General features: G+C 34.1%; 4 protein-coding genes and 1 pseudogene across 6 annotated transcripts; 4 read left to right on the top strand and 1 right to left on the bottom strand.

The window, feature by feature from the left end:
- Positions 1,598-3,759, top strand: LOC104755628 (FBD-associated F-box protein At5g56370-like). The gene is made up of 5 exons (XM_019231207.1): positions 1,598-1,848; positions 2,062-2,904; positions 3,075-3,111; positions 3,232-3,366; positions 3,475-3,759. Exons 2-5 carry the CDS (start codon positions 2,111-2,113, stop codon positions 3,757-3,759), a joined length of 1,251 nt encoding a protein of 416 aa, XP_019086752.1. The 5' UTR covers positions 1,598-1,848; positions 2,062-2,110.
- LOC104733084 (FBD-associated F-box protein At5g56370-like) lies at positions 5,074-6,982 on the top strand. Its single transcript, XM_010452698.1, has 4 exons — positions 5,074-5,157; positions 5,388-6,248; positions 6,347-6,478; positions 6,572-6,982. Exons 2-4 carry the CDS (start codon positions 5,427-5,429, stop codon positions 6,848-6,850), a joined length of 1,233 nt encoding a protein of 410 aa, XP_010451000.1. The 5' UTR covers positions 5,074-5,157; positions 5,388-5,426; the 3' UTR covers positions 6,851-6,982.
- Positions 8,236-10,446, top strand: LOC104733094 (FBD-associated F-box protein At5g56370-like). Of its 3 annotated transcripts, XM_010452722.2 has the most exons (5): positions 8,236-8,512; positions 8,593-8,637; positions 8,852-9,717; positions 9,798-9,929; positions 10,020-10,446. In XM_010452722.2, exons 3-5 carry the CDS (start codon positions 8,893-8,895, stop codon positions 10,329-10,331), a joined length of 1,269 nt encoding a protein of 422 aa, XP_010451024.1. In that variant the 5' UTR covers positions 8,236-8,512; positions 8,593-8,637; positions 8,852-8,892; the 3' UTR covers positions 10,332-10,446. The 3 variants fall into 3 exon arrangements, with proteins under 3 accessions (XP_010451024.1, XP_010451017.1, XP_010451010.1); XM_010452715.2 differs by lacking the exon at positions 8,593-8,637; XM_010452708.2 differs by having other exon boundaries at positions 8,236-8,637.
- On the top strand, positions 10,911-12,635 carry LOC104755617 (annotated as a pseudogene).
- On the bottom strand, positions 14,370-15,180 carry LOC104733127 (putative defensin-like protein 282). Its single transcript, XM_019236781.1, has 2 exons — positions 15,090-15,180; positions 14,370-14,742 (listed from the first exon to the last, which is right to left on the bottom strand). The coding sequence occupies exons 1-2, from the start codon at positions 15,145-15,147 to the stop codon at positions 14,513-14,515; spliced, it is 288 nt and encodes a 95-aa protein (XP_019092326.1). The 5' UTR covers positions 15,148-15,180; the 3' UTR covers positions 14,370-14,512.

Here is a 16,369-nt window from a genome sequence, read left to right as displayed (position 1 = left end):
TGATGTTTTAAATGGCCTATAACAAAGTCCATATTTTAAATGACCAAAATTTGAAAGTTCATGATTTTAATGACATTTTTCCCAATTCAAAAACATAATACATAAAAAATATGTAATACAATAAAAATAAATGTAAAATACAAAATGAATTATAATTATATATTTATTTTAGCTATATCTATGTCAACTTATAAATTTATGAATTTAATATATCACTGGAACCATATATTTACATAAGAGTTTTTAAAAATATTATTGTGTTATACTTATTGGATTGCGATAGTTTAGACATGGCACTATTTCAACTGAGTTTTGCTCAAACTATAAATTTAATATGATTAATCTATAAAAAAAAATAACATAAAATATATAGACTTAACCTCAATTATCTCACTATTAATTTTGAGGGATAAAATAGGAAATTCTCAAAAAAGACAGGTCCTAGGTAAGCCAAGCTCAAGCGCATTACCAAGAAGGAGATCCGCAGTCAACTAGCTCAGAAATTTAGCTATCTCGGCATTACCAAGAAAGAAATCTATATTCAACCCGCTCAGAAACTTTATATGGGGCACAAATTACTTATTATTCATAATTTAAATTTTACATAATAAAAACTTTTATTTGGTTTTTAAAATATATTTAATTGCACATTATAAATATTTAAAATAAAAATATATCTAAACGTATACTACATATTTAAACAAGACACAACAAAAATGCATTAAAAACTAAAAGATCAGAATATTGAGCACCTCACCTTAGATGAGCATAGGGAACCTCAATACCAAATTAGCTATGAGAATAAACTGAAAAAAAAGATATTAGATTTTTTTAATAAGTAGCATGGGGCCAGTGCCTATCCTAATCTTCATGTGGATCCGCCTGAGGGAGTAGTTAGGAACTTTGTGCATTATTAAAGATTTTTTTCTCGGTAAGGATTTTCTTTTAACATATGCCAAAAAAAACAAAAACAAAAAAAGTTAATGTTTCGAGTACTGTATATTGTTTATGTAATTCAAAAACATAAGACACGTAAAGTATGTAATACAATGAAAAACTATAATTATTTTAGCTATATATAGATCAATTTATAAATTTGTGATTATACTATATTATTAGGACCATATATTTACATAAGAATTTTTTAAAAATATTATTGTTTATCTTATTGAATTGCGATAATTTCAGTCTCGTCTCAATAATTTTTTGGATCCTAGGTGAACCAAAAATTTTGGACCCTTTTCACACTATTTTTTTTTTGTCCCCTTTGTTAGAAGGAATTTTTCTGAATTTTGGGTTGGTCCCTTGGCCTTCGCCCCTCTCGCCGCCCCCATGAGCCAGGCCTGGATAATTTAGACATGCGTTACACTCTTTCATCCGAGTCTTGCTCAAACTATAAAACTAATATAATTAATATTTAAATATAACACAAAAGAGTTGGACTTAACTCCTTCTATCAATTTCACATTCTCACTATTAATTTTGAGGGACAAAATGGGAAATTGCTTTTAAAAAAAGGCGAGCCCTAGGTAACCTAAGCTCCCCTATAAATAGAGAAAACACATTTACCAAGAACGAGATCCGCAGTCAACCAGCTCAGAAAATTAGCTACCTCAGCATTACCAAGAAGGAGATCCGCCGTCAACCAGCTCGGAAACTTAGCTACCTCGGCTTTTTAGTTCCGTTCTCCAATCGGCATTATTATGAGAGTTATTTTGTAACTGCAGTTGCAATTAATACAAAAATCTCTATTTTCCATTAGAAGTTGAATTTTTCAATTAATACAAAAATACCCCCTATTTTCATCAAATGATGGTTACCAAATAAATGATGGCATAGTGTTCCAAGGTTAGCCATTTCTTACTCTCTTTTCATATGATGATTTTTTTTGGGGGTATTTTCAATCTCTGTTTAATGGGTTTTTCTTGGATTTGATTACTTAATGGGTTCTGTTTGGATTTGATTACAATACTTTGTTTTCTATAAACTGTTGTTACTTATGATAATACATACTTGGAAAAGAAGAAAAAATAGATCCTGATCTTCTCATTTTTTGTTTAGGGTTGTCAGAGAAAAAGCACTAGGTTAATTAAAAAGCTAGGAAAGTCCTATGGACAGAATCAGTTTGTTGCCCGATGAGTGTCTGTTGCAGATACTTTCATCGCTTACCACAAAAGATGTCTTGAAGACAAGTTTATTGTCGAAGCGATGGCGGAATCTTTGGAAGTTGGTGCCTAAACTCGAGTACATCTATTATGATGAGGATGTTAATCTTGATAATGGGAGATTAATGCGGTTTGTGGACAGGTCTTTGCTATTAAACGAGGCTCCAGTCTTAGAGAGGTTGTGTTTTAAGTTTTTAGGCCAATGCGATGACGTAGATATTGGATTTTGGGTTCGAATTGCGGTGGAACGAGGTTTAAGTGATTTCGAGTATTTATCTCCCCTTTTTTATAATGAGCCTAAAAGTTTACCACAAAGCTTGTTTACCTGCGGAACACTTGTGGAACTTAAACTCACCAATGTATCACTTGAGGATGTCAAATTCCCGGTTAGTTTCCCATTCCTCAAAACATTGCACCTTAGTTGGGTGATTTACTTAGACGATGAGTCCCCTAAGAAGTTTTTATCAAGCTGCCAAATTCTTGAAGTCTTGGTCGTGGATCGACATTATGCTGGAGACAATGTAGGAAGCTTTTCTATTACGGTGCCTTCACTACAAAAGTTAACATATTTTAATGAATATTCTAGTGAAGGTTTGTTTGCGTTGAACGCTCCTTCTTTGAAGAGCTTAGAGATTTCAGATTCCGATGACGAGTGTATTATTGAGAAATTGCCTGAGATCATGGCTGCAAATCTGGAGGTTACCTATTGGAACACCGACGATATCCTCGGTTCCCTTACATCAGCAGGCCCGGCTCAAAGTTTAGGTAGACCCAGTACTATTTTTTAAAATACACCCAAATATATCTATATTAATTTATAAAAAAAAAATAACATGTAAAAAAAAAATTTTGGACCCTTGGACCCTGTGCTGTTGCACCCCCAGCACATGTGCTAAGCCGGGCCTGTACATCAGTCAAACGCCTCTCTCTATGTTTACCCTCAAAGGTACGTAAATTACTAAACATTTACAAAACATTTCCTTGAAATTAGAAAACCACTTATACCTAGAAAACTAATTATACATAGTTTCATATTATATTGTCTTTTTATGAATCTATTTTGCAGTCGCAGTTTCCTACTGGCAAAATATTCCATCAGCTCGTAAGCTTAGAGTTTTGTTGCACATGTGATACAAAATGGGATCTACTCATATCTCTTTTTAAACATTCTCCAAAACTACGACCTCTCAAACTCAATGAGGTAAAAACACACACTTAAACCCTTAAAAAAGATTTCGGGGTTTTTTTTATGAGTCATCATCTCTAATCTTTAGTAATGAGCCTAAGATTTCGGGGTTTCGGTTCTCAGAGACATGGCTGCAGTGATAGTAAAGAAGAGTTGTATCATTTGGAAGGTGAGCCAATATCTGTTCCTGAAAACTTGATCATGCTCAGACTCGAAACATTGGAGTGGAGAAACTACAGAGGATGGTATTCAGAGAGAGAACTCGTGACGTTTATCTTGGAACAGTCAAGGGGTTTAAGGAGAGCGAGTTTCACACCGGTAGCCACCAATTTGGAGAAGAAATCTCGGATGCTGAAAGAGTTGGCAGATTTGTTTAGTGATTCAACATGTCAGTTTCTCTTTGGCTGAAAAAGTCTGAAACCCGTCAGGGATGATTCTTCTTAACTAGTTTTGTTGCATGAACTCTTTCTTAAAAACCATTTGCTCTGTTTCTCTTCTTTAAAAACCATTCCCTCTGTTTCCATTCTTAAAACAATTTGCTCTGTTTCCATTCTTAAAACTATTTGCTCTGTTTTTTGATTTTTTTTATTGGGGTTCAGCAGCATGTGAACTAGTGAGTGTTTGGTTAAATTCACTGAAGACTCTCTGGATAAAACTATGTGAAATTTTAGAAGTTTTATAACATTAGAAATGAACTCAGTTCATGCCTGGAATTTTTTAAGTTGGATAACGTGTTTTGTTTTGACTTGAGTACTGAAAGATAAAAAGCAACAAGCAAAACAAAGACACAAAAGGAAAGTGCTGGTCCTTCTCTCTTCTTATTGACCAACCTAAAGTTGCACAAAACATCCCATGCAATGGAGAGAAATACAAACCCAAATCAGCTAAGTACGACAACCCAAAAGAACAAACTCCATAGATGTTACTGATTCCGTAATCCACCTGTTTTATTTACCATTTAAGAGAGATTTAAGCTTAAGTAACTCCAAAAACAAAACTAGGTGTTATAGATCGTTTACCTTCTCAAAAGACTTGAGTGGCTTGGTGGTCAATCTTCCAAAGATTTTCTTTGGTTAAATACTCTCACTTGACTATTTTGAATTTGGACCGACTATGTATATTTTTCTCTTTAATTAGGAGTTTCCATATAGTTCCACCTAAACACTTTGACAGTTGATTTTGCTCTATTTTCATCCAAAAAAAAAAAAAAAGTCTCTTTTTTTTTCAGTGAACACTGAGATATTCGGAAAGTATATATTTAAAAATAGTTTGAATTAAAAATGATTTTAATCTAACAAAAATTATTATTAATTAGTTGTAAAGCTTTTGTTATTTTATTTTGAAAAATAATATATATATATATATATATATATAAACGTAACAAGTAAATCATTTTGATAGGAAAAAACAAAAATTTAAGAGTTTGGGAATCAAATGATGAGGCCGGTTAGAACTTAGATGTAACATCACTAATTTTAAATGTAATTGATTATTAAAATTATACATGTATTAGCCAAATTTAAAAACACTGAAAATGTTAAATCATATGACTTTTGTAATAAATTAAAAAAAAAAAATCTGTAAATTATATGTAAAAAGCAAAAGAAATTTCCTGCCACAGTAGTAATTAATTTTTAAATAGTTTGAATTGATCCAGAAAAATAAGAAAATAAGATTTTTTTTTTTTTCTTATTGGACGCTTTGTTAGTACTTAGTAGGAACTAGGAAGTTAAGGGAGTGAAGAAAAAAGAAAGAGGGCAAAATTAGAAATTAGGGTTCTTCAGTGACGACGACAAGGGCCAACAGGTAATTCCATTTCTTACTTCATTAAATTTCCTTAGATCTCTCTGATTGACTGATTGTGAATTGTTTAGATTTGGATTCCTCTGTTTTCTGTAAAACTCTGTTTCTTATGGTTTCCAGTAAAAACTTTAGAAAGCATCCAACTTTGAACTTCATATGCCATTGTCTCTATAAAAAACGAAAGTTAAGGGACCTGGTCTCTGAGTTAAGGTTGTTTCTTTATGTATTGACAGCTAAATCATTGGATTAACTGCTTGGACTTGGAGAGTCCTATGGACCGTATCAGTTTGTTGCCCAATGATTTCCTCTTGCAGATACTTTCATTGCTTCCTACAAAAGATGTCTTGAACACTAGTGTTCTGTCAAAGCGATGGAGGAATCTTTGGAAGTTGGTGCCTAGACTCCAGTACATCTACTATGATGAGGATGCTGAACCGTGGAAGTTTTTTCTATTTGTGGACAGGTCTTTGCTATTAAACACGGCTCCAGTCTTAGAGAGTTTGCATTTCAAGTTTGTTCGGAAATGCAGGGACGTAGATATTGGGTTTTGGGTTAGGATAGCAGTGGAACGAGGTTTGCGTGAGCTTGATTTTGATTATAGTCATATGATTGATGAGCCTATCAGAAGATTGCCTCAGAGCTTGTTCACATGTGGAACACTTGTGGTGTTGAAGTTAAAACATGTATCTCTTGTGCATGTTCGATTTTTTGTATGTTTTCAGCTGCTCAAAACGCTGCATCTAAAATGTGTGATTTTCCTAGACGATGAATCTCCTAAGAAGCTTTTATCAAGCTGTCCTGTTCTTGAAGTCTTGGTCTTGGATCGAGCTGGCGATGACAATGTGATTAGTTTCTCTGTTAAGGTGCCTTCACTACAGAGATTTGTCTATGAGTCAGGATATGAATCTGAGGAGTTGGTGCTGAATACGCCTTCTTTAAAGTACCTAAAGACTAGAGATTTTGGTGATAATTGTATGATTGAGTATATGCCTGAGATCGTGGAAGCACATGTCCATGTTAACTGTTGCAACATTGAAGATATCCTCATATCTCTTAAATCAGTCAAGCGCCTCTCATTATGTTCAATATCAGAGGTAGTATATGTATGCACTTGACAACATTAGTGAGTTCCTTTGTGATCAAATCGAACTTATGGTCTTTATTGAAGTTTTTGTTTAACTTGTAATCGCAGCCTCAGTTTCCTACTGGTAGTATCTTTCATCAGCTTGTGCATTTGGAGCTCTGCACTAGTGAAACATATTGGGAGGTACTTATGTCTATGCTCCAACATTCCCCGAAACTCCGTTCTCTCAAGCTTAACAAGGTAAATAAAAAACTATGAAACGCTTTTCAGGTTTGGTTCTTTTTTTTTTTGTTTGGCTAATAAATCTATAATGGTGTTTCATAATGCACACAGATCCATGACAATCTTTCTGGAGGTCATATTTTTCACTGGGAGGAACCGAGCACTGTTCCTGAAACGTTGATGTTCGTTCTTGAGACTTTAGAGTGGAGAAACTACAGAGCATGGAAGAAGGAAAGAGATCTCGCAACGTATATCTTGAAACATTCAAAGCGTTTAAAGATTGCGATTTTCTCCTCGGAGACGACCAACTTGAGAGTAAAATATCATCTCATCACGGAATTGGCGCGTTTGTCGAGGGGTTCAGCAGAATGTGAGCTAGTGTTTGGTTAGATTTGATGAAGAGAATTGTTGAACAATAGGATAAAAAACTTATGTTTGTTCAAAGATAACTTAGTCAGTTTTAACTCTAAGGCGACCTAATAGGCCTAAGCCCATTGATATATAACTATACCATTCAAGTTACATGGCCAACTTTGACATTCAAGTGCAACCCTAAAAAGAAATGATAGGAGGATGAATCTCGATTATGTGATTTTCCTAGACGATGAATCTCCTAAGAAGTCTTGGAGTTGACTCGAGCGGACAACAACCTTGACAATGTGACGTGTTTCTCTGTTACGGTGCCTTCTTTACAAAGATTTATTTATTATGGAGTTGGTTCTGAGTCAATGATTCTGATGATTACGCCTTCTTTGACGTACTTCAAGATTTTAGAGAATGGTTCCAAGTGTATGATTGAGTATATATATGCCTGAGATTGTGGAAGCACACGTCATGATTATTAGATGTTCCAACACTGATGAGATCCTCAAATCTCTTGCATCAGTCAAACGCCTCTCGCTATGTTTCCCCTCAAAGGTAAGATATCCTTGCCACTACTGTAAATGTTGTCTACATAGATTTCTGTTGTGATAGACTGTTTTTGAACTGCAGCCTAAGTTTCCTACTGGTAGTATCCTCCACCAGCTTGAACACTTGGAGTTTTGCACTTTTGGAACAGAGTGGGATCTACTTATGTCTATGCTCCAACATTCCCCGAAACTTCGATCTCTCAAACTTGACGTGGTAAAATATATCTAAGCGTATACTATTTAAACAAGAAACAACAAAAAAGCATTAAAAACTGAAAGAACAGAATACTGAAAACCTCACCTTAGATGAGCATGGGGCACCTCAATACCAAATTGGCTATTAGAATAAACTGAACAAAAAAATATTAGATCATTTTTAATAAGTAGCATGGGGCACACGCCCGCCCAATCTTCATGTAGATCCACCACTATTATGAAACCAAGGAGTAGTTAGGAACTTTGTGCATTATTAAGGATTTTGTTTTTCCTAGATAAGAATTTTCTTTTTATATCTGCCAAAAAAAAAAATATACTAATGTTCCTAGTACTGTATATTGTTTATGTAATTCAAAAACATAAAACACATAAAATATGTAATACAATAAAAAAAAACTAGAATTATATAATTATTTAGCTATATCTAGGTCAATTTATAAATTTATGATTATAATATATTATTAGGACCATATATTTACATAAGAATTTTTAAAAATATTATTGGTTATCTTATTGAATTGCGATATTTTAGACATGCTTTACATTCCTTCATATGAGTCTTACTCAAACTATAAAATTAATATTTAAATATAAACAAAAGAGTTGTACTTAACTCCCTCTATCTCACATTCTCACTATCAATTTTGAGGGACAAAATGGGAAATCTCTTAAAACAAAGACGAGCCCTAGGTAACCCAAGCTCCCCTATAAATAAGAAAAACGCATTTATCAAGAAGGAGATCCGCAGTCAAGCAGCTCAGAAATTTAGCTATCTCGGCATTACCAAGAAGGAGATCCGCAGTCAACCAGCTCAGAAATTTAGCTACTTAGGTATTACCAAGAAGGAGATCCACAGTCAACCATTTCGGAAACTTAACTACCTCGGCTTTTCAGTTCCGATCTCAAATCAGCATTATTATGAGAGGTATTTTGTAACTGCGGTTGCAATTAATACAAAAATCTCTATTTTCCATTAGAAGTTTAATTTTTGTGTTGGATATCTAGCATCAAATGATGGTTACCAAATAAATGATGGCATAGTGTTCCAAGGTTAGCCATTTCTTACTCTCTTTTCATATGATGATTTTTTTTGGGGGGTATTTTTAATCTCTGTTTATTGAGTTTTGTTTGGATTTGATTACTTAATGGGTTCTGTTTGGATTTGATTACAGTACTTTGTTTTCTTTAAACTGTTGTTACTTATGATAATACATACTTGGAGAAGAAGAAAAAATAGATCCTGATCTTCTCATTTTTTGTTTAGGGTTGTCAGAAATTAAAAGAGTAAAAAGCTAGGAAAGTCCTATGGACAAGATCAGTTTGTTGCCCGATGAGTGTCTGTTGCAGATACTTTCATTGCTTACCACAAGAGATGTCTTGAAGACAAGTTTATTGTCGAAGCGATGGCAGGATCTTTGGAAGTTGGTGCCTAAACTCCAGTACATCAATTATGATGAGGATGCTGAACTGTGGAAGTTTTTTCTATTTGTGGAAAGGTCTTTGCTATTAAACACGGCTCCAGTCTTAGAGAGTTTGCATTTCAAGTTTGTTCGGAAATGCAGGGACGTAGATATTGGGTTTTGGGTTAGGATTGCAGTGAAACGAGGTTTGCGTGAGCTGGATTTTGATTATAGTCTTATGATTGATGAGCCTATCAGAAGATTGCCTCAGAGCTTGTTCACATGTGGAACACTTGTGGTGTTGAAGTTAAAACATGTGTCTCTTGTGGATGTTCGATTCCCGGTATGTTTTCAGCTGCTCAAAACGCTGCATCTGGAATATGTGATTTTCCTAGACGATGAATCTCCTCGGAAGCTTTTATCAAGCTGTCCTGTTCTTGAAGTCTTGGTCTTGGATCGAAAGGACGACGGCGTTGATAATGTGGGGAGTTTCTCTGTTATGGTGCCTTCGTTACAAAGATTTGTCTATTATGGAAGATCTGGTTCTGAGCTTGAGTTGAGTTCGACTGCTTTGAAGTACTTAAAGCTGTTAGATCGAGGTTACCAGTGTAAGATTAAGTATTTGCCTGAGATTGTGGAAGCACATGTCGAGGTTACATGTTCCAAAACTGATGATATCCTCAGATCTATAGCATCAGTCAAACGCCTCTATTTATGTTTACCCATAGAGGTAAGAATGTAGTAGAATCCTGTTGTCATTAGATTAAACTTGTTGTCTTTACACGCTCATTTGTTTTGTGTACTCTGCAGCCTGAGTTTCCTACTGGTAGTATCTTCCACCGGCTTGAACACTTGGAGTTTTGCAATTGTGAAAGTTTGTGGGATATACTTATGTCTATGCTCCAACAATCCCCGAAACTTCGATCTCTCAAGCTTAACGAGGTAAATATAACCTTTTCAGACTATGAAAAACTTTGTGGGATATATTGACTAAAATGTTCCTTTATGGTCTAATAATATATATGCACTCAGATCCATGGCTACTATACTGTTTCTCGAGATCCTATGCTTCATTGGGATGAACCAAGCACTGTTCCTGAAACGCTGACGTCTGTTCTTGAAACTTTTGAGTGGAGAAACTACAGGGGATGGAAGACAGAGAGAGAACTCGCAACTTTTATCTTGAAACATTCAAAACGTCTAAAGATTGCAACTTTTTCGCTAGCAGATTGCACATACACGGGACCGGAGTTCCGCACCACAGTTGCGATGAAATACCGTATGTTCAAGGAATTGACGCGTTTGCCAAGAGGTTCAACAGAGTGTGAGCTTGTCTTTTGTTAAGTTAAGCTTTTGTCTTTGTTCAAGTTAAGCTTTTGTCTTTGTTCAAGTTTAGACAAACAAACACCGTAATTGGATGATGTGGATTTGTGAAAAGATAACTCTACATTTTATTGAAGAGTTATTCGTGTTAAAAAAAAACCAGTGAATAAACTCCAAAATGAAGATGTAAGGTTTTCTGAAAAAAAAAATATATATAAGATAATTATTTCTACAATATTGTTTTGTTCGTGGGATATATTATTTGAAGTGTGACACCTACATAAAAATACCGATTAGGGTTCTTCGGTGACGACAACTCGACAAGGTCCGTCCTTCCTTTGGTATTGTCTAGAAAGGTCCAGGTTATCTATTTCTTACTTCGTTTAATTTTCTGAATGTGAGAAATAGCATCGCATAATTTTTTAGGGTTGATTCCAATCTCTCTGTAAGATTTGTTTGATTTGATTTCCTTGTACCACTACTACTTTTTTTGGTTTTCGGAAAAACAAAACCATGTGTTCATATGTTCCTGTTTCTATACAGATTGAAGAAAAGAAAGCTAAAACCTGGTTTCGTGGTTTTGTCTCTGATTTTAGGGTTTCGTGGCTTGAAGAACACTCGATATGGACCGTATCAGTTTGTTTCCAGATGATTTCCTGTTGCATATACTTTCATTGCTTCCTACAAAAGATGTCTTCAAGACTAGTCTTTTGTCAAAACGATGGCGGAATCTTTGGAAATTGGTGCCTAAACTCAAGTATATCAATACATATATAGCAATGCTGAACATTGGAAATTTTTGCAGTTTGTTGACAGGTCTTTGCTAGTAAACAAGGCTCAAGTCTTAGAGAGTTTGCATTTCAAGTTAGATCGACAGTGCAGGGACGCTGATATCGGGTTTTGGATTAGAATCGCAGTGGAACGAGGTTTGAATGAGCTAAACTTCGATTATTGTCACACGATTGATACCCCTAGCAGATTGCCTCAGAGCTTGTTTACATGTGGAACACTCGTGGCCCTAAAACTTAAAAACGTATCGCTCGTCGATGTTCAGTTCCCAGTATGTTTCCAGCTGCTCAAAACGTTGCACTTGGTATGGGTGATCTTCCGAGACGATGAATCTTCTCAGAAGCTTTTATCAAGATGCCCTGTTCTTGAAGTCTTGGTCTTGGATCGAGCCATTAAAGACAACGTAGCTATCTTCTCTGTTATGCTCCCTACGTTGCAAAGATTCGTCTATGATTCATTCGGATTAAAAGATCCTGCGTTGTTGATGAAGACGCCTTCTTTGAAGTACTTAAAGCTTGTAGATTTTAGTTACGAGTGTATGGTTGAGAATATGCCTGAAATCGTGGAAGCACATGTCGAGGTTACATGTATCAACATTAATGATATCCTCAGATCTCTCGTACCACTCAAACTCCTCTTGTTATGTTTACCCTCTGAGGTATGTTACACTTGACAGCAATTATAATTGAATCTAAAAACTTCTTAGTCTTTTTACGTTTATGTTATCTTGTATTTTGCAGTCTCCATTTCCTACTGGTACAATTTTTCATCAGCTTGTACACTTGGAGTTTTGCACTTGTGTAACGGAGTGGGATCTACTTATGAGTATGCTCCATCATTCACCTAAACTACGATCTCTCAAGCTTAACGAGGTAAAACATTCAATCCCTAGAAACCCGTCTCTAAGTTTTTGAGGGCCACCAGCAAATAAAACTTTTTAAAAAAAAATGGTTAGCACTTGGGATTTGAACCGGAGATCTCTAACTCTCCAGGGAAGGTTATTACCACTGGACTACAGAAACATTTTGAAAAATAGGGCCGAAAAAAGCTTATAAAATAGGCGGCCGCAAGCATATGCTTCATTGGCCTGGCCTTTGGGCCGGCTCTTAGAAAATATGAAACGCTAGCTTTTGTGGCTTTTCTCTAATGGTCTAATAAATGCACTCAGACGCATGGACATTTTTGTGGAGTTCCTACATTTCATTGGGATGAGCCAAGCACTGTTCCTGAAACGTTAATGTTTGTTCTTGGGACTTTGGAGTGGAGAAACTACAGAGGAAGGAGTAGAGAGAGAGAACTAGCAACGTTTATCTTGAAAAATTCAAGGCGTTTAAAGATTGCTACTTTTTCCCCACATGTCAGTAGACCCGCCACACTGAAAGTGAAATATGATATGATCAGGGAATTGGCGCGTACGTCGAGGGGTTCAACAAAATGTGAGCTTGTATTTGATTAAATGCTGGTGTGGGCTCTCTCCTAAAGTCACTAGGAGTTTGGAGATTGGATTTAGAGAGAGATTGACCAATTCTGTTATTTCTTATTACTTTGTTATTGACTCTAGCTTGTAGACATGAGAGTAGCTACAACCTTTGGTATTGGCTGATAAGCCTATCTCTGTACCTCTATTTTTAGTTACTAGAATTTTATGGAGTTGAGTCAAGAGAATAATCAAGAAAAACATAGAGCCATATTGATGTTGTTATATGAATATTAAATTTTTTATTGAGGACCTATATAGTTCACTAGGAAGTAGGAACACACACACATCGTAAGAATTTTGTGAAATGAGATAGTTTCAGTTACAAGTACATGTTTCGAAATCGATGTTGCAAACACCTTTCTTCGGACGACAAAATTGTTTGCAATCACCGTCTGACAAACATAGTGGTCCGACGCTTTTCAGTGACTTATTCATAGCTGTTGGCGGTGTCTGTGTCGGTGGTGGTGGGGTGCAAGCACACGGGCTTGATGACTCGCAAAAGCATTGGTGAAGCAGATTCTCACGAGCCGCCGTGACAACTAGCCCTGTGCCACCACATTCTTATATGAGCATAGACAACAAGTAGTACTATGATGGAAAGACAATATTCCAATTAATTGTTACGTTTGATCAAAACTTAGATAGTAGTAGGATGCACAAAACAATCAAGAAAAAAAACATCAAAAGAATAACTTGATCAGACAGATAAATTTATCATGCAAAGATAAACGGTAGTACTATGATGGAAATAAGCATATCAGATGCATGTAGACAAATAAAAACAGACCTTGTGATACTATGATGTAGATTGTTGCAGCAGTCATAGCTAAGTAGAAACTAATCTTTGTCATGTTTACTGTTTGTTGTTTCTTATTTTCTGGGGAGTATAATTAGAATGTGTTTTTTGGGTTTGTCTTTGACTCTTTGCTATATACTTTGTTGGTAGTTTGGTGAACTTATTTATAGGCCTTGGTGTTTATACTTTATCACAAAATATAAAGAAAAAGAAATGAATCCAAGGAGATATATTCAATCAAAATGTATAACTTAAACAGGGGACTCGAGGGTATGAATCTAGCATTTTAATTGATATCCTCTAATCATGAATTTCAATAGTCTAATAAAATCTACTGTTATGGAACTAATGATTAAAATCTACTTTAAATAATATTATTGTTATTGAAAACATTTTGAGGATTTGATCTTCAATAATTTGGAAAGATTTTAGTGGATATGAAAGAATTTATTTCCTTAGTTAAAAATACATAAAATCTACAAAATCATATCAACTTCGCTAAAATCATCACAATAATATAAAAACCCATTAAAACTCAAGTTTTATATAATATAAAATTCAATCTCATGATTTTTATGTAGGATTTAGAAGGATTTTACAATATATTATAACAACGTAATTTCTCTAAATTCACCCAAAATAATCAAAATCATGTAAAAACTTGTTTAAAAATAAATAGAAAGAAATAACAAGTATATAATAATCATCACATATAGGGATTATATTCTCCAACCTAGATATGGATTTTCATATTTTCTAGAAACTTTTTCTTCAAATCAAATCTAGATGGTTTTAATTTTGTGAAAGATGGCCATATGCACAAAGCCATATGGAAATGAGCCAATGATAATAACATAAAATTAGGGAAACCACGAATCGGGAAGTTGGTAGTAAAAATTAGAAAAGAGTACGTTAAAAAAAAAGTTTTTGTTGTGAAATAAATTTGGTTTGGGCAGAAGAACAGACTAGAATTGTGAGCAAACTAGTCGTGGAATGGATCAGAAACACTTACGTTATCACGCCAACGTGAAACACTTATTTATATATTTAACCTTACACATAAATAGTCCATTATTACGAAGCAATTAAATTACATCTATTCAATTCATCGAAGAACAAAATAAACTTCATAAGATATCATTTGCAGTTACATTGTCCAATTTCATAGATACAATAACTACCATTTCCACACATACTAACGCACACTTCATCCGACGAGCATGGCGGTCCGCTATTAATCACTGCGTTTGGCAACAAACAAACACATTTACCGCTTTTACTGCAAATACCACCGTGTGAACAAACGTTTGTGCAACCCATGCCTTGTACACATTCTCGATTCTCAAGCGCCACCGTAGCCAATAATGCTTCTCTCCCATTTGCCAAAAAAAAAAAAACAAATTAAAACCATAAAATGCATGACGTCCATTTTAAATTTGAACTGCGTTTAACTAACAGTGTGACATAGAAACCTAAGTGTTATACGATTCATGTGTTTGGGTTTATATGAGAATCAACAATGTCAACAACAACAAAAGATGACATAAAACAAAAAATTTGTATCCGCATTCTACAATGTCAACAAAGAATTTCTCGTCATATATATAAAGATCTATAAATCAAATTAAAATGGTGAGGTTTTTAAATCAATCTCACATACATGCAAGAGCATATGCAAAACACAATATTTGAAGGAAGAAGAAAGAGATCGAACCATGTGCAAGAAGATAAGTGAGAGCAAAGAGAGCAATATAAGAAGTAGCCTTCGACATTGGAAGTGTCTAATCGTCGAAGTTACAAATCTTATGGGGGGGATGTATTGAATCTAGCATTTTAAATAATATGTCTAATAATTACAAATCTTATTTTATTTAATAAAAATAAAATAAAAGTGTAATGAAATCTAGTGTTATTGAACTAATGATTTAAAATATATTTAATATAATATATTAAAAAACTACTTTAAATTCTACTGTTATTAAAAACATTTAGAGGATTTGATTTTTAATGATTTGGTAATATTTGAGAGAATTTATTTAGTTAAAAATACAAACATCTAAATTTCATGGTTTAATGTGGGATTTAAAAATGTTTAAAGACATATCATATCAATTTCTCCTAAAATCATCAAAATCATATAAAAACTCATGGTTTTATGTATGATTCAGTACATATATAAGTCAAATCGAATGAAATCCTAGATTCAATACACCTCCTAAATCTCATGATTTTATGTACGATTTGAGAGGATTTTACTATAAATTAGAACAACTTCTCTAAATTCACCAAAAAATCATGTAAAAACTCTTTTTCGAAAATAGAAAGCAAAAGAGAATTAATATAGAGCATTTATTACATATGGATTATATATTCTTCAAGTCAAAGCAGGGTGGTTTTAGTTTTGAAAGATGGCCATATATATGCACATAGACATATGGCAATGAGCCAATGACAATAACTTAAAATTAGGGAAACGACAAACCAGTAAGTTCATTGTTGAGACTAGTAAAAGAGTACGTAAAAAAAAAAAAGATTGGTTGTGAAAAATATTTGGTTTTGGGCAGAAGAATACACTAGTGTGTGATTCGTGAATATATGGATCGTCGTAAACACTTACATTATTAGGCCAAGTCAATCGTATTCCTTTTTTTTAATGGATTTATATATTTATTTACATATTATATTAGTCAAAGAAATAGATTTTGCAACAATATCGAAACCGTATCATACTATATCATCCCCTCACCTAAATAGTAAATTAATCGACGAGTTTTGCTATATGCTTTAAGCAAAATTCTCATAAAAAATGAGTAATTATTACTAATAAAGGAATAATTTAAGGCTTTTTCTTGTGTTCATTTCAATAAAATAAAATTCATCTAAAACATGCAACATTAACAACAAATATAAGAGAAAAAGCAAGACAACAAGTTAAAAAAAAAAAACAAACGAAAAAAAAAAAACCGATGAACAATAACAAAGCATTGATAAAAA

This window comes from Camelina sativa, chromosome 2 (genome assembly GCF_000633955.1).
Source record: "Camelina sativa cultivar DH55 chromosome 2, Cs, whole genome shotgun sequence".
NCBI lineage: Eukaryota > Viridiplantae > Streptophyta > Magnoliopsida > Brassicales > Brassicaceae > Camelina > Camelina sativa.
Note: the sequence above shows the minus strand (reverse complement) of the source record. Positions and strands in the feature narration are given on the sequence as shown.